This window comes from Sminthopsis crassicaudata, chromosome 2 (assembly GCF_048593235.1).
Source record: "Sminthopsis crassicaudata isolate SCR6 chromosome 2, ASM4859323v1, whole genome shotgun sequence".
Classification (NCBI taxonomy): Eukaryota; Metazoa; Chordata; class Mammalia; order Dasyuromorphia; family Dasyuridae; genus Sminthopsis; species Sminthopsis crassicaudata.
This window is the reverse complement of record NC_133618.1, coordinates 271,421,669-271,439,882: the sequence shown is the minus strand read 5'-3', so window position 1 is coordinate 271,439,882 and position 18,214 is coordinate 271,421,669. Positions and strand designations below refer to the sequence as shown.

Genomic DNA, 18,214 nt, shown 5'->3' with positions numbered 1-18,214 from the left:
GTAACGTTTTCAGTTTGCCTTTTTGTGTCCTTTCTTTCCACTCATGTTAAACAATCTCTTTTTAAAAAGCTAACTTTAGAATTGCTCAAAAAGCAAAATAGTTTCTAGGAGCTTAGGGTTACAGGGCGCAGAGAGAGCAGCCATGGGCATGGGGCTAAGGGCAGACACACACCGAATCAGGGAAGCCTTCCATGGATCAGTGAGGAGTTAGGTCTCACTGCCCTCTCTTGAACCTGGCTCTGAACTGTGTCCCCCCCAAAACCCCTTCCATCCACTAGGTAGGGACTTTACTAGGGAGTTAAAGTTCATAGAGGTGACAGGGAATCATGGAGGGAGTCACACAGCTATAGTAGCCAGGCCTGTTTAATAAGAATCACATTTAATAAGTTTCTTTCTTGTGGTTTCAGATGCTCAAATACAGCTGATAGAAATTTGAAACAGCCGTAGAGAACCATAACAGACTGATACAAAGAGTACTGCATCTTAAAAATGATAAAAAAACACCTGGAAAAAAATCCACACACACACATACATACATACACATACATACATACATATGTACGTACACACACACACACATACACACACACAGACAGACACATACACACCTCCCTCTTAAAATGTACACTTTTTGGAAACTAAACCAGTTTTCAAAAACTCCCTTCTGCAGAGGTGGAGAAAGAGAAGAAAGATGGAGAGGAGAGCAGGAAGACTGCAGGTGATCAGTCCCCATCCCTGCCAACACGGGCCAGGTGCTGAAGCTGGAGGGCCATGCCCAAGGTGGTGCAGGGAGAAGCTTGCCTGGGGCTGCTGCCGCCCCCACAGGCTCTGGCAGGAAGCCTGACTCTGCCATAATACTGAACACAGGCAGAGTGGTCCAACCAACTGTGGTGATGACAAAATAAAAAAAAGCAAAATGCAAACTGAAATAGACATGGATAAAACCCAAGAGAGCTAGACTCCACACAGGTGTGGGACAGCAGGAGGGGAGGGAGAGTGGGCGGATGAGGGAGATCTATACAGTAAATGGTTTTATGTTACAGATGACTGGCAGTTTAAAGAGTCTCTTCCCAGCACCCCTGCTGCTCCAGCCCAAAGAGGGCAAACCAAGGGAGAAGAGGAGAAGAGGAACATCATCGTGGTGCATGCAGGGTCCGAAGCAGAAGGCTGGGCTTGCTCAAATAAGTCCTCGTCGTTTCTTATAATCTTCTAAATTCAGAGATCTTCTTGGAGCACCATCCTTGGCTGGGGGAGCCTTTGAAGTGATGGCCAGTGTCTTTGATTCTGTGTGGAGAGAACACCATGGGAATGTTCAGCAACTGGCAAGTTTTCCTGTTTATTAAACATTTCCCAATATTTAAAATTTGGCCAAATTTAAAAAATAATCTTTTTTTTTTTTTTAAATTGTTGAACTGAATATTTTCCCCTTCCCCCCCCCCCCACCTTGTGAAAAGTCAAGCACTTTGATTTTGACTTTACATGTGTAGTGTTCTCCGGGTTCTGCTCTCTTCACTTTGTATGAAGTCATAAAAATCTTCACACATTCAGAAAGTTTTAAGATGAGAAAAGTATACCAGGTTCATCCATCCAAAACATCTCATCCATTTGTGTCCTTTAGCATTGTCCCAGATCATTAGGCCATCAGAGGCCCCTGCTGGGATTATTCTAGAGACTTTTCCAGGCCCATCCCCCTGGCCTACCTGAACTGGGAACTTGCAAGTCAATCTTCACATCAAAATCATGCACTTTGAACAGGTCCTCTGAGAGGTCACTGGCTGACTTGGAGTTGATGTCTTTGTCCTTTCCTTGACCCTGTAAGGCAGATACAAGTATGAAGACTGAACAGGGCTAAAGACAAAGTGAGAACCCCAGGCAACAGCTTCTGGTAACGGCTCTCCCCTCTAACTCAGCTATTATAGAAAACCTGCTTTATCACACCTTCCCAAATAGTTTCCTATTCTCAAAGGAGAGCCTATGGAATCGGGGACAAGAAAGTCACTTCTCTGAAGCCCAAAAGGAGTGGGATATAAGTGAACTCCAGACACGAGTGCTTTAAGTATCTTTCCCTCAACATTCAGGGTTTCAATTGTTCCAAGAGAGGATAGACCCCTTCAATGTGGATGACTACATTCAGAATGGGAGAGAAACACAGATTTTAGGGACTCAGATCTTACTGGTGCTCAAGCAGAAAGGATGCTTCCAATTAGACAGTTTCTTCCAAATGAGGAGATATAAAGGTTACTTATTAACTTCATACATGATGGGTGGTAAGGCAAATTTGAAGTTTCAACAAGAGTGACTTTTCCTCCAGATAGTGACTGAAATCGTGAATGGGGGGAACATGTTTTCCTATAAGTTAGTTGCTTGGCCCAAAAGACTACTGGGTAGTACTTGCCTTGTTCATCTCCTTTGGAGCATCTGGTAATGCCCCAGAGCCATATTTTGCATTCAGTTGAGCCAGGATGGCAGCTTGAACAGCAGGGTCTCTGGACTGAGAACAAAAATAAATCACAATGAAGATTATTCAGCACTCACTCTGACTACAAGAAAGATTGACCCCTTCTAACCCCTCTTCCTCTGAACTTAAATGTTTTTTAAGTGACCCCAGGAAAAGAGGCATATAAAACAGGTATACAACTAAAAAAAATTACTGGAAATATATCATAATTTTGCAACTCCCACATTCAGTTCCAAGACCCCATATGGGTCATGACCCACAATTTAGGAAGCTGGGCCCTAAATGACTCACTACCAACACTCTGGAATCTTCCTCAATGGAAAAAGGGAGTGGGAATGAGTGGTTTTTGTCAAAGTCACACTTTGTAAGGTTTTATAGGATTTCCGGAACTTAGGCTGTTATTTTAGTTCTGTGTTGGGTTAAATCCCTACTAATTGTTTTTGGAGTTATCCCTTTTGCTTTTATGACAGACTTTCAGAGGCCTTGCTTTAAAAGATATCAGAAAGTGTGCATCCTTACGCAAGCCAAATGCTAGCCATCTCTCCCTTAATCTCCAAGGTGTACTCAAGCCCTAAAGAAAGCTTTCTTTTCCTCTGACTTGAACACTTACATTGGAGACAATAGTTGGTTTGCACTGCCGCCTAGTGAAGGGGTCCATCTGTTGATTTTTCATGTTGTGACTTTCAGCCTGAAAGAGAGAACAGAATTACAGAAGCAGAATTCCTTGTTACCCACAGTAAGTTCATTTAGGTTTGAGACAAGTCAGAAATATCAGTTATATTCCCTAAAGTCCAAGGTTTCCATTTTCCTGAACCTTCAGAATTCAGTTTAGTAACAGAGAGGTAACAAAAAGAATCTGTATTGTAAAAAAGGAAATCATCATCTTATCTTCATTTACTCACCACAAGGGCTTTCTCAGACTCAACAATGTTCCATTCCCGATTTCGTTGGTTTATGTAACTGTGGAGAAAGTAGCATATGATGAGCAAAAAGCAAGTGTCAGATTCAAAAAAGGAACCAAAAAGTAGTAGTCCAGAGGGTATACAGAAGGAGCACATCACTGTCTCAGTGATTCTGTTTTGGGCTCAAAGACCCATTAACTTACCTGATGGCAGAAATATTCTTTGTTCGTTGCCGATCTAGGGCCTCTGCCCTTTCCTCCAACTCATTCAGTTGATCTTGGATTTGTTTAGCCTTGTCTTGATCTCCCAAATCTTCTGCCATAGCCTGCAGATACAAAGTCATGTGTCTGACATTCTCATTTATTGTATTTATAAATTACATTCTCTGACTAGGCAGAAGAGTCAAGACAATGATCCCCATTGGAAGATGGTGTTCACAAGACAAAATTCAGAAATGGGAGTACTCTGAAAAAGTCTGTTAAAAACACAAGGCATTTCTTTTATTATAATATAATGAACCTCCCCTACCCACTTGTTTGGTTCCTCAGGGCCACCTACTGATTAAGACAGTTAACAACAGTCCTATAGCTAATTCTTAAGGAAGATGAAATGCCACCAAGAGGACTTTAATGCTACCACTGGGAAATATGGAGAAAATGCCATCTAACTCTGCTTGCCAATACCACTTGTGTTGCCAGGTCTAATAATCAGTATAATTTCCTGCTGATTCAAGGACTGGTTTTATAGTCATGAAACTTGAGAGTACAGAATTTCAAGAGAGAGCAAAACAGAAGGAACACATAACATTTATAAAAAGAAAATCATCCTGATTAGTTTGTAGAAGGGAAAAGCGGTTAAGTTGAACCTACATTTGCAGTCAATGCTAAATGCTTAGCGAAGGAGCCTTTCTCAGGTTCCTCACTCCACAAAACAGTTTCTGTCTCCATATCATCTTAGCACACCATCACTGGGCCTCAGGCCCAGCCTAAGAACTAACCCTTACCTTCTCCTTCAGAAGCTGCGTTTTTTTCATGGCATAGTTGGGTGGAGCTTTTCTGAATCTCTCTTTCTCTTTTACAATCTGTACCGGAGAGGAGGAGACATCAGGAATGAGGTAAGAGTCTTGTTATTTTAAAAATATCTTTGCAGATGAGATTAACAAAGTCCTTCCTGGAAGCAGCTTCTCTTCCTAGGGCTGAGCCAGGCCCCACAGAAAGAGTTCATTCCAAGGTATAGGCTGGTGCTGACTGAACTATGGAGAAGTTTCAGGGACAGTCTGAAAAAGGAGTATATACCAGTAAGCTCTGCAGCAGCTTGTGGGTCTAGGATTGTAATGCTAGCTGCTGCCTAGGAGAAAACTATAGAATCTGAAGAATACAAAGAGAAGATCTGGAGAATTACAGAAAGCAGAAGATGGAAGATGAATTTCAGGCAAAAAGCTTTAGAGAAGGAAAATCGATGAAGCACCAAGTTATGGCATAATAGTCAGGCACTCAGACCCCTGAACCCTGGGCTTATTTCCTTCAATTATGACTTTCTTCTTGTAATCTTCCCCACTCATTCAGAAAACAAAATAACTAAAAAAAAGTGTCAGATCTCAAAATCTACCAGAGCCTAAAATCTTGACACTCTCATCAGACATTGGTCCCTGATGAATTGCCAGTCCCTGGATTATCAGCTTCTCACCTCTTCGATATCCTGATCATTGAATTTATAATTCAAAGCTTCTTTAATGGATACTTCCTTCTTGTTGATTTCATCCAAGGTAGGTAGCTGCATGCCAGCAGAAAACATCTGAATATCCGCCCCCCCAGGGAAAAAAAAAAAGAAGACCAAATGTCAAGAGCTCTAAATGTGACTGTGTTATTTTCTTCAGTTGTCTAACCTAAAGTCCATCAACTTACCGCTTCTTTCCATTTCATAAATTCACTTTCTGTGAATTCTTGGTTTGAGACAAACTCCAAGCGGAATACTCGCTGGTCATTGCCATGCCTAAAACAAAAAATGAGAGCACTATTCAAACTACAAATGGTGACTATGGAAAGTACCATACAGTTTTATCAAAGTTACATATTATTCTAATCAGTGCTATTGTAATTTTCAATAAATTCTATCAATCAATTCAGAACAATCATTCCAAATACCTTTCTGCCTTCTAAATGGCATGAACAATGGAGAAGACAGAGGTTTTATTTCTTGTGGACTCCCAGAAAACAAGGCAGTTGGGAGCTTAAAACTTTTTTAAAAAATGTTTTTCATAAATGAAAATCCCAACAAATAAAAATAGAAGTAAAAAAGCTCAATAGCAAACCCAAATAAGAACTACTTACATTAAAGAAATACCTTGGACAAGAACTTATTTACTCTGTATTTTCTCTCAATTTCTTATCTTTATACACAGTTTTGTTGTAATTTAGCCATTGTCATTACTCTAGTTCTGCTTTCTTTGCTTTGCATTATTTCAACATTTTATATGGTCTTCATATTTGTAAGTCTGAGAAAGGAAGGACCAAAAAAAGGAGGTAGGCTGATCATGCAGTTATAATGAAAAATAACTTATGGATAGTTGATACACTCCACTGGCATTAATGAAATGTCAAGATATATAGAGAAAGTACCTCAGCACACTAGGTAGATCCCTCCATTGGAAGATTTATAAAAGGACATGGATAAAGAGTTGTACAGGATTAAAAAATGGATGGAATGTGATTTGCATAACTGAAAGGAGCACTTCTCTTGATGAAATCACAGATCTATCAAAAGTATTTGAGTATTTTCAATTTTATAGTAATGTTCCACTACATTAATAAGCTATACTTTATTCATTCATTTCAAAACCAATGTCAAATGATTATATATGTATATGTTTCTGAGTAGAGAGAGCGTTATGTATAGACAGAAAGTTGGAGGTAGATAGCAGATAAAAAAAATAGGCTGTTATTGATAGTCTTTTTTCACTAAAGTCCTAACACAATGCCTCATGCTGAGGAAATGATCTTGGTTTCCTGAAGACTATAAACTATGCCACTGGGGAAAGTTCTAGCAATCTGAAAAAGAAAGTATAAAGCAAGTGAAGAAATGTGTTTTGTGTCCAAAGACCAAGTTAGCTAAGTGTAAGGAGGCTTTATCATTAGACTGATGGCAAAATATTCCTAGACACAAAGACTCAAGATTATGGATGACTCAAAAGAAAATGGAGACATATGGTGGATAGAAGTAGGTTTCAACATGTTACTAGTAACTTTTCTGTAATTCAGAGCGCTATAGCATCACTAGAAAAATTTATAGATGTTAAAAAAGACGTATTTACAAAAGAAGAATCAAAATTATGGGGTGACTCGAAAGAAAATGGCAAGACATGATGTATATAAGTAGGTTTCGGCATGTTACCAATGATAACTTTTGTATTTGACATATAGCAAGAAAATTTAGCGCTAGAAGAGTCACTCACTAGCACTCTATTTTACCTTTCATTATCCCTCCTTTTTTGGATAAGGAAACTATGATCCAGACATTGACTTGTCTGTGTGACAAATTGTCAGTTACAAGATTACAAGCCAGGTTCTATGACTCCAATTCCAGTCCTCTTTCCGCTATACCAAACCAGAAGCAATAGCAAGTAATGTTGGTATGCCATAGAATGGAGAAGCCCTGCCTGCATAGGAATAACCAGGGCAGAATTCCAGATTAAAGGGAAACCTACATTTCTGCCATTACCAATCAATACAATCACTAAACCAATGGAAACCATAACCAACAACAAAAAAAAAAAGTTTAGACATTCTATTTTAAGAATTCTTAAAAGAAAACTGTATGGATTTCTTAGAACCAAAGGGAAAAGCAGAAATAGAAAATATCCCCTGGTTAGGTCCTGAAAAAAAAGCCTTCAAATGAAAAATTCCAAGAACATCCTAACAAAAATCTGGAGCTTCCAGGTCAAAGGAAAAATACTATAATCAACTAGAAAGAAAGAATTCAAGTACCATGGAGCTACAGTTAAGATCATATATGATTAAGCAGTCACCATTATAAAGGAATGGTGAACTTGACAGTGATATTCCAGAAGGCAAAGAATAAGGACTTATAGTCAAGAACTTACCCATCTGAGTTTAACACTATGTGGATAATAAAAATGCATCTTGGGGCAGCTAGGTGGCATTGTGGATATAGAGCACCAAACCCTGAAATCAAGAGGAGTTCAAATCTTCCTCAGCCATTTAACACTTCCTAGTTGTGTGACCTTGGGCAAGTCATTTAACCCCAACTGCCTTAGCCAAAAAAAAAAAAAAAAAAAAAAAAAAAAAAAAAAAAAAGCATCTTTAACGAAACAGAAGACTAACATTTCTGATGAAAAGGTCAGAGCAGCAAAGAAACTCTGAATTTCAAAAACAAGAGTAAAAAGAAACAAAAGGGTAAAAGTGAATGAACAATGATAAGAAAATAAACAAGGATTAACTGCTCACATTGAAATGTGGTTGTGTTATATTCTGAGGATCCTAAAAATGGAAAAAAAGGAAAAGAGGAATATATTGAAGGGGAAGGAAAGAAATGTTAGAGAAAAAAAAAAATATATATATATATATTATATATATAAATGAAGAGGGGATAGCTAGCAACTGATGATATGTGAATTTAATTCTCATAAGAAGAATTGATCAAAAGAAAGCAATGACAAAAGGGGGGGAGGGAGATCTTTCTACATACAGAAATACATTTTACTTAACAGAAAAATAAAAGAGAATGAGGGGAGCAGAAGATGGAATTAAGAGAGTAGAGGAAGGAAGGGATTAGTCCCTAAACAAACAAGTTCTAATGATGTACCAAATATTTCATAACTTTTTTTTAAGATAGCCTCTGAGGAGCAGCCATAAGCTGGGGAATGGATGTACAAGTTATCATAGATAATGCAATGGAATATTATTCTGCTGAACTCTTAGCAACATAATGATCAGAGGACTAATGGCGAAACATCTACACGCCTTTTGATAGAAAAGTGAAGGACTCAGTGTAGAGAATAATACAAATATTTTTTAGGAAATGGTCAATGTAGAAATTTGTTTCAATTAGCTATAAACATCTGTGATGTGTTTTGCTTTTCTTGTGTTCTCAATGAGGATTGAAGGGGAGAGAATAGGGAAGGAAAGAAAGCTGATATTTGTTTTTAAAGGCCTTTAGCCAACTGAGTAGATCCCCTATTGGAGAATTATGTAAAGACAAGGACAAGAACTTCACAAAATAAGAAAATTAAGCATTTAATGTGAACTGATGGATATTTATTCTAAAAAATGATAATTAAAAATTGCCTCATAAGAATAAGTAGCATCTAAATCTTATGAAACATAGGGCTTATTCTTTGAAGGTACAGAAAAACTTGTGAATCTGTATAATTTTGGTGACTTATTACATGGGAGTTCGGTGATCACATTCCTAACCTAATCTCTGCTGCTTAAATTGGTGTATTCAGGTTATTCTGGTCTATATAAGATATTTATATCCTAGTTTTGTACAAAAAATATTGCTAAGGAGAACTACCTATAATAGCAAAAAACTTAAAGCAACCAAGTGCCCAAAAATTGGGATTAAAAAAATTGTGGCTTGTGATCGTGAGAATATAAATGAACCATAAAAACCAATGAATATGAAGAATTCAAAAAATTATAGTTTTTTAATAAAATCTATGAAAAAAGCAGAATTATACTGACCAAAATAATATTTAAAAAACGCCACAATGCAATTAAGCAGGAAAAATGTTCAAAAGGAATCACAGAAACAGACAGAATGACTTGGCTATCACTATGTTAATATCAGTATATAAATTTTTTGGAGGGGGAGGGGGAAGGACTAGGATTGGGCTGAATGTCAACCAGAGTTTGTGGGCACATATAGTTCCCATCTGAATATAACTGAAATGTACTGTTTCTTCAGTGCACAGAAATGGTGTGTATCAGATAGTATAGGATAAGGATAGTATATCAGAGATATTTAAAACTAGATGATGATGGCTGTTGAAATGAACAAACTGATAGTTTGCTTTCTCCACTGGTAGCTAAGTTATATCCCTAGGCTCTCTTCTCTAGTAACCACTATCCCATTAAATATTATTTCTATCTATTAGAATGTAAATCCTTGATAAAATAGGGCCTCTTTTTATCTGTACCCAAGCCCTTACTTAGTATATAGAACCTGGCACAAATTGAGTCCTTAATAAATGCCTTTTCTTTCATACATACATTCATTATTCATCATGTGATGTAGAAGTTCCCCTACTTTATGTATGCATCCCCAAGTACCAAATATTTCATAACTTTTTAAAAAAATTTTTAATTTATGGTAAGACATGGCCAAAAATCACAAAAGATGTAAAGTCATGGACTGTGATCTATATTCAGTGTGTGTGTTGGAAAAAGAGGCAGTCATGAGGGCACTCCTTCTACAGAAACAAAACCCCAGCTTAATTCAAGTGTTGAAATACTACTTTGGATATATTATAGAAATTGATATACAATACTAATTTTTATGTTTGTTTTTTTTTAAACCTAATGCAATAGAAGCAATATCCTAATATCCCTTATCCAAATTAGGCCTTTCTGAGACCACCACGGGAGTCTTGTCTGGCTTTAAGAATTAGAGGTTCAGGCCAGGTGCTGACAGCTGAGTACAAAGAAGCTCCAGAAATTCTTTGATGGGTTATGTTCTAATGAACCAGCTGAGTTATTCTTAATACCATCTATCCATTCTGTTGTTAGGACCAAGTAATCTCATTGTGTTGCAATGCTGAATCTAAAATACCTAGCAACTGGCTTAAGGATGGCCCAGCCTAGAATACCGACTTATAAAATGCCTGGGTTAAATATATAATAGAAAATTCTTAAGTAAGACTGTATATACCTTTTTATATTATTGTTTACCCATTTACATTATGACAGTTAGACTTCAATCAGTTCCTACTATAAATTTTAATATTTTTCTATTTCTATAACCAAATCAAACTTGATAAAAAATTAATTACTTTATTTGGTGCTCAGTTCAAAATTAAACTTAACTATTTTGTTAAAAATAGGATTTACACCTGAGGATTACCAATTTACTATTTCCTATTTTGCATCCTTTCTTCCTGCCCTTTCCCTTCATATTAAACATACTTCTAATTATATTTTCACATATTTCATTCCCTTTAGCTTTTCTGTAATTTTTTCTCCTTTCAAAGTCCAATTGTAATTTAGAAAACAAAATATTATTACTAATTTTCCCCCCAAGGAAATTCTTACATTTTGACTTTTAAATATAATTACTCAATATTAAGGATCAACAGTTCCAAGTACTTATTCTAAGTCTCTGAATCAGACCTTCTAGAGTAAGAATTTTGTTCATGAATTCTTTGTAGTCCTTTTTAGGTTACCTATACATCTTTTACCTTTAAAGAGGATAATCACTAAATTTTCTTGGGAAGTGATATCAGGACCACATTCCATATTTTTTGATTTTTAAAGAATGCTTCAGGGGCAGTTAGGGTGGCGCCATGGATAGAGCACCAGCCTGAAGTCAGGAGGACCTCTGCTCAAATCTGGTCTCAGACACTTAACATTTCCTAGCTGTGTGATCTTGGGCAAGTCACTTAACCCCAATTACCTCAGAGGAAAAAAAAAAAAAACCTTCAATATTTTTGCTTTTTGAAGAAAACTTTGATGAGATCTTGATGGAGCCTTTCTGATATGTAATATATATATACGTTTTTATTTCTGGCAGTCTTCATTTTAAAGTCTCAGGATAATAAAATTTGGACAAGTTCAATTTAATTTCTTCTTTTGAGATCTGGAAAGTCTTTATATTTATCCAGTATAACTTGTTTTTAATAATTCTAAGGAATTTTTCCTTATAATATAACAATTACAACATTCATTTTAAAAAATATTCTGTAACACCAAGAATTCTGAAGTTCACTTTTATGGATCTGTCTATTTCTCAAAGAAACTGCTTCTAAATCTTTGCTACACTTGCTTTTGGAGTTTGTTTTTCTCTTCCACTTCATAATTTCCTATGCTTTTTGGTTTTACCAAATGAAAATGCTAATTCTCTCTTCCAAGATTCTTAACTGGATCTATTTCTTTTAATTACTTTTAGCATTTACTTTGGCTAAGTTGGATTTTTCTTTTAATTCTTTCATTGTATTATCCATTTGAGCATTTCTCTCAAGGTGTCCTTTCTCCTGAAACTATTCTGACGCTGAAAGTCAGGTGTTACTTCTTCTGACATTTTTTCTACTCTCAAACAATAATTTAAAAACATCAAAGCTTCCTTTTGGTTTGCTAAATATATTTTTGGTGAACTTTAATTTTCTTATAAAAATTTCTAACAATCATTTCTTATTTTTAGCACTTCTGTTGTTGTTTTAAAAGTAACACCATGCATGAAGAGCTTGACTTCATGGATTAGTGCACCATTTTCCTAGAAGTCTTCTATATTTCCTTCCCTCCTACCCCATATTGGGTTTTGTTTTTTTAAACGAAAACTGGGAAATAAGACAAGAATACATGAGACTTTGAGCTAAGCAACAGAAAGGTTGTTTCTATTCTTCGCCCCCCCCACCTGAGGCTGGGGTTAAGTGACTTGCCCAAGGTCACACATCTAGGAAGTGTTAAGTGTCTGAGACCAGATTTGAACTCAGGTCCTCCTGAATTCAAGACTGGTGCTCTATCCACTGCGCCACCTTGTTTCTATTCTTTACTAATAACTTGCTGTGCCATCATAGTTTTTCTCTAAGCTTCAGTTTCCCAACCTGTGAATAAGGGTCGTCTTATGTAAATTTTAAAAAAGAAGTTGTCTATCACACTCACATATGAATATGTGTCTATATGAACATTATCTATTACCCTCTCTTCAAATCCCAACATTAAACAAGAACATAATAAATGACAAAAGGTACTTACTACAAGGAAGAAGAATCCTTAAACCTATTTCTCTTACCTCAACTGCAATCCTTTATTTGTTCTAGTGCCACCCAACTGATAAACCTTGGCTGTTTCCACCACACCAGTGATTTCAGCAACCTAAATGAAAGAAATCAGTCAAAAACATATCCATAAAAGCCTAAATATCCCATTTGCCTAGAGTATACAAGTGGATATTTGACTTCATTCTGTCAGAAACATAATAAGAGTTGGACCTCTTAATTATTATAAACAGAAAACAAACTTATGGGAAAGGTATCTAATTATGCCATGTATCAAATACTAGGGACTTGAATATTTCAGATCTAATGCGATTTTTATATTATTGAGGATTCATCTGAGGCCTCAGAGACTTAATCTGAAATTTTTCTTAACTTATTTTTTAATGGAGTCTTAATTTTAACAGAGTTATTTTTATAGGAAGGTCCCTGTTTAGAAACTCCTACTAATGTAGATTAGCAATTTATTGAAATTTCATCTTAAGAGGGACAACTTAGTGATATAGGTCAGTACATATTAGGGTCAGACTTGAAGCCATGTCTTGGTTCTAAAGTCAGACCTTTAGACATTATAGCACATTGCTCCTCCAAGTGTTTTTGTGTAATGAAAAAAACCCAAACCAAAACAATTTCCTTTTACATGGCCAGTCCTCATTGCCCATTTCCCACCTTCTCCTTGCCTGAAGACAAAAAAGAAACATTTCTAAAGAAATTATCCCTGAGTTCTAAGAGTCATATATGGTTTGTAGGCCAGCAGAAAAGCATTTCCTCAAGAATTGCATGGTTTAAGCAAGAAATTTTCTACTTATATTATTGTAGTTTAAGGACAAATCCAAAGTCAATTTCTTCTTTTGTGCTCACATGTAAAGTCAAGCAGTATAAGGAAACATAAGGCATTTCAGCTTAGGACAACTCTGAAATCTAGTTTATGATTACAATGATCTAACCCAATTAAGACACAAACACAGCACCAGATTCTGATCCAGTAGTTTTTGAGGACAACAAAAAAAGAATAGTTACTGGGATTATGCTGCACAGCTCTTCACTTTGGTCTATAAGGAACTAAAAGCCTTTGTATGATGTGATTGCTAACCATTTGTTAGCAATCTATTCAAATACCATCTTAATCCACTGCATATGTCCCAACTTTCTTCTGGAAAAAAAAAAAAATTATCCTTTTCCAATGTTGTAGTACTGATTCTTGACTCCATGAAGCCAAGAAAAGAAATGCTTACCCGATAGACAGGTTTACTGTTGTGGTTCCCAATGCCAATTCGTACAAAACATCCTGTGACTGTCTTAGCAAAGAAAGGCATGTGACACCATCGTTCCAGCTTGTGCCGAGATAACCGCACTCGGTTCAATTCTTCAGGCAGAGAAACTGGCTGTGATTTTGGAGGAACCTCTTCCTTTCTGGGTTGGATAAAAAATAAAAGCATTCATTATGACCACGCATTATAGGGAATCAGGTATACAAATTAAACAAAAAAGTGTCTATTATTAGAGCACTGTTAATAATGATAGCTAGCCAGTATTGAGATAATTGATAACTTTAAGTTTTGAAAAGTGCTTTACAAATATTATCTTATTTGATTCTTATAACACTGTGAGGTAGGTTTTATTATTATCCTCATTTTACAGATGAGGAAAATGAGGCAGGCACAGGTTAAGTGACTTGCATAGGCTCATACAACTCGTGAGTATTTGAGAATGGAACTGAACCCAGGTCTTCCGGCCTCCAGGTGCAGTGCTCTATCCATTGAGTTATCCAGCTAGACACCAGAGATATCAAGACTGAAATAGGCAAAGTCCTTACCCTCAAAGAATTTATCTTTGAATAAGGGAGATAAGATGGTCCATAAATATATGCAAACTATACACTAAATATGTAGAAGAGATACTAACATGATACATTAAATTTAATAGAACATACACTCAAAATTGACTTCATCACTCCTCCCACCCAAGCCCCAGCAATTCTTTACAAAAATACAAATTTCAGGAAAAGGATCATTGACTAGGAGCTGTAAAGAAAATACAGATTGTCACACACCTTGCCCCAATAGGGTACCCCTCCTAAGAAAAACCAAGTTGTTCTTAGATAGCTGATGATCTGATAGTCAGGAAAGTACAGAAATTTGTTGAAATGATTTAGAATCTTATCTACTAGCAGTCAGATGGCAAAGTAGTTTTAGTGTTTCAGCCAGTAGCAGAGGCAGACCTCAGCTCAGATGGACTAATATAAGGAAGCTCAGACAAGATGTTCACAGGTGAAACAGAAGGATTTTTCACAATACTGTGAAGTTCTTGGCTTTTCCTTATGATTGGACACACTTGACTAGAGCCCATCAAATTAAGATATTGCCCACTTACTCCTCTTCTTCATCAGATGATGTCGTCCTAGATGAACGATCTGTCTTCTCACTGGACTTATCGTCCTCCTCTTCCTCTTCATCATCAGAGTAAACTTCACTGGTTTTTAATGGTTGTTTTTTGGCAAGCAGCTCAGCTGAAAAGAAAAAGAGAATCTCTGGCTTCATTCTCCATGACACTGGAGGTCAAAATATCATTCAATCAAAATCACATGGGGAAGGTAATGGAGATGTCTGTTTTGGTAAGCATGTCACAATTAAAGTAAGAGAGAGACTCTCAAAATTGTCATTCTGTTATCACAGTATATGATACATGAATCCCAAGGTACTGTGCTAAGGACTATTAACATTAATGACTGTCTGGAAAATAAGTCTCCGTTGTACCATAATTACCTCATACTGGTATTCTTTTATTTCTTTTATTTCTGATGGGCTCAAGACATTGAAATTGACCAACAGATAAGTTAAGGCAAAAAATTTAAAGAGTCTCAAGACTATACACACACACACACAGAGACACACACACACACACACACACACACAAATACATACTTTATTTATTTATTTATTGAAAAATCTCATTTGGGATCTGAGGTCTGAAAGTATGGAAATTAACTAGACTCTTGGAAGTGATGATGTGATGGAATAGTCAGAAAGATGCTATTTCTACACAATCAAATCAGATTCAAAGTCATTACTAACTCTGTCTCACCTGTTCTATTCTTCCGTTTTTCTCTCTCTGCTTTCAGTTCTTCCATGGCCTGAGATTTTTTGTCTAGTTTTTCATCCCGCTTGGAACGCCGCTCCTTATTATGGGACATGACCTAGGAGATTAACGTGATGAATATATATATATATATATAAAATTTTTTTTGCTATTAAATTAGCAGTTCATCGCATAATGTCCACATATATAGCATCAATCACATTCCTTAACTTTAAATTGAGCTTATTATTTTTAAATTTAAGATTTATCTGAATGGAAGTACATCTCAAAGTAGGCAAACAGGGTATAAAATTTGTTGTGTTTCACAAGCCATTTTTGTGTTCTCAATTTCTAAATAGCTTCTAGAATGAAACAGAAACTTGAATCAGAAAGCTAGCTTAGTTGTGACTTGCTGAGTGCTGATAATGTTAAAAAACACTTTTGTAATGAATGGGAAAATGCATCTATGTCATGGGTCAATGTATAGAGCTTGGGTATTAACAGGCTTTGCAAGCCAAAATGCAAAACTGAATATATTACACAAGTGCCTGTATAGTGAGATAAGCCATTTCAAGAATTTTTATTAACAAAATTAAATAATAATTTTTATAATGAAAAATTTTTTGTAATACAAGTATACTAATGAGAAGGAAAAAAATTCTTTATTTTGAGATAACCTTTCACTTAACAGTGGTTCAAAGTTTGTGTTTCTTATAATCAAAACTGATTGCAAAAGTTCATCTGCTAATGCTAATCCATAACAAGATTTTACATATTTCAATTTTGAAAAAAAAAATTTTCAGAGCAGACACCGCCCAATATTGATATCAACCCATAAATCATATGACTTTAATTGATCATATTGGGGCTTTAAAGGCATTTATAGAATGCTATTAGATTATTTTCAAAAAGATTTTGAAATTCTTTTGAAAATTTTTTTGGCATCTGAACTGAGGTCCAAAAATTGCTGCTAGAATTTAAGTTTGAGCTCTGAAAATATATTCGTTGAAAATTTGTGTGGGAATGAAGAGATTATTCTTATTTTAACTTTTGGTAGCAGGGGAAATGAAGCAATTTGACACTGCTTTTGATTCAAATATTAGTTCTCAATTGAACTAATGTATCTTATAGAACTATAGCCCCAAAGACTATAAAGCTATGTATACCCTTTGATCCAACAGTCTCACTACTAAATCTGTATCCCAAAGAGATGATAAAAGGGAAAAAAACCCACATGTGTGCAAAATTTTAACAAAAATATTTATAGCAGCTCATTTCTCAGGGCAAAGAACTGGAAATTGAGGGAATGCCCATCAACTAGAATGGCTGAATAAACTGTGGTATATGATTATGAAAAAATACTGTAAGAAATGATGAGCAGGATGCTTTTAGAAAAATTGGAGAGTCCTTCATGAACTTATGTAAAATGAAATGGACTGTGCACAAAGGAATAGCAATATTGTGGGATGATCAGCTGTGAATGACTTTGCTATTCTCAGCAATACAATGATCCAAGACAATTATGAAGAATGCTATCTATACCCAGAAAAAGAACTGACTGGGTCTGACACCTTTTTAAACATTATTTTTCTTATGGAATTTTTTTTTTTAAATTGAGGGGAATGTTTTGCATAACTTCACATGTACCTCATGAAAGGGGGAGGGGAGGACATAGTGAAGAAGGAAGAAAAAACATGTAAAAAAAAGTTTTGCATGCAACCGGGAAAAATAAAATATTAAACCAAAAAAGCTTGTATGTAGCAATTTTTTTGTGTGATGACAAGGAACTGGAAAATAAACAGATGCCCATTAATTGGGAAATGGCTGGATAAATTATGGCATATGAATGTAATGGAATATTACTTTTCTAAAAGAAAATCAGGCTGATTTCAGAAAAGCCTAGAAAGACTTTCATGAATTGATACTGAACTAAGCAGGACTAGGAGAACATTGTATACAGTAACAAGATGATATGATCATCAACTATGATAGATTTAGCTCTTCTCAGCCATACAGTGATTCAAAACAATTCCAAGAGAATTAGGATGAAAAATGCCATCTACATCCAGAGGGAGAACTATAGAGACTGAAGGTGGATTGAGGCATAGTATTTTCACCTTTTTATTGTTTATTTCCTTTTTCTTTTTTGTGGTTTTTACCTTTTGTCCTGATTTTTCTTTAAAGTGATTGTACATGTATGACCTATATCGGACTGCTCCACTATCTTGGGGGAGGAGGGACAGTAAAGGTAGAAGAATGAAAAATGTGGAAACCAAAATCTTCAGAAATGAATGTTAAAAATTATCTTTATAAGTAATTGGGGGGAAAAAAAAAGGGACATTATCAAATCTGAAGCAAAAACTAATTTCCAAAGCCAATTAGGACTCAAGAATAGTGATTGAGGGTGGTAGTTCTTTTTTATATAAATTTCAATCTTGTTCCTATCCTTAAAAAAAAAAACAAAAAAACAAAACACAAAACAACAAAAGCCATTTTGGGGGGGCTTCTTTTCGTATTTTAATATAATAGGTATGGATAAATAATTAAAATAAAATGTCATAATCCTCATGGTATAGAAACAGTTGAATTATAACTATGTTGCTTGCAATTTGTAGTATACTAAATAGAAGTATGATACAATGAATGCCCTGCATATAATCTGTCACAACTATTTAGTTCTGCCATTGTAGTACAAAGGCAGCCACAGACAATAAACCAATGAATGAATGAGGCTGTGTTCCAATAAAACCTTACTTTAAAAAACGATTCTTAGTTCTCAGGCCATATTAAAACAGGCAGTGGGGCTGGGTTTGTCTCACAAGCTATAGT

The 18,214-nt window shown here is 35.8% G+C and overlaps 1 protein-coding gene across 1 annotated transcript in view; it reads right to left on the bottom strand.

Annotated features, from left to right (window-relative positions):
* Positions 1–362: 362 nt before the first annotated feature.
* RTF1 (RTF1 homolog, Paf1/RNA polymerase II complex component) overlaps positions 363–18,214 on the bottom strand; it is a 50,143-nt gene continuing 32,291 nt past the window's right edge. The window contains exons 6-18 of the mRNA XM_074289334.1: positions 15,392–15,503; positions 14,681–14,816; positions 13,543–13,720; positions 12,325–12,407; positions 5,265–5,352; positions 5,047–5,154; positions 4,364–4,441; positions 3,564–3,685; positions 3,361–3,418; positions 3,069–3,146; positions 2,396–2,491; positions 1,701–1,812; positions 363–1,284 (exon numbers count right to left, since the gene is read on the bottom strand). Coding sequence (XP_074145435.1) covers positions 1,178–1,284; positions 1,701–1,812; positions 2,396–2,491; positions 3,069–3,146; positions 3,361–3,418; positions 3,564–3,685; positions 4,364–4,441; positions 5,047–5,154; positions 5,265–5,352; positions 12,325–12,407; positions 13,543–13,720; positions 14,681–14,816; positions 15,392–15,503 — 1,356 coding nt within the window. The 3' untranslated portion in view covers positions 363–1,177. The remainder of the gene's footprint in view (positions 1,285–1,700; positions 1,813–2,395; positions 2,492–3,068; positions 3,147–3,360; positions 3,419–3,563; positions 3,686–4,363; positions 4,442–5,046; positions 5,155–5,264; positions 5,353–12,324; positions 12,408–13,542; positions 13,721–14,680; positions 14,817–15,391; positions 15,504–18,214) is intronic.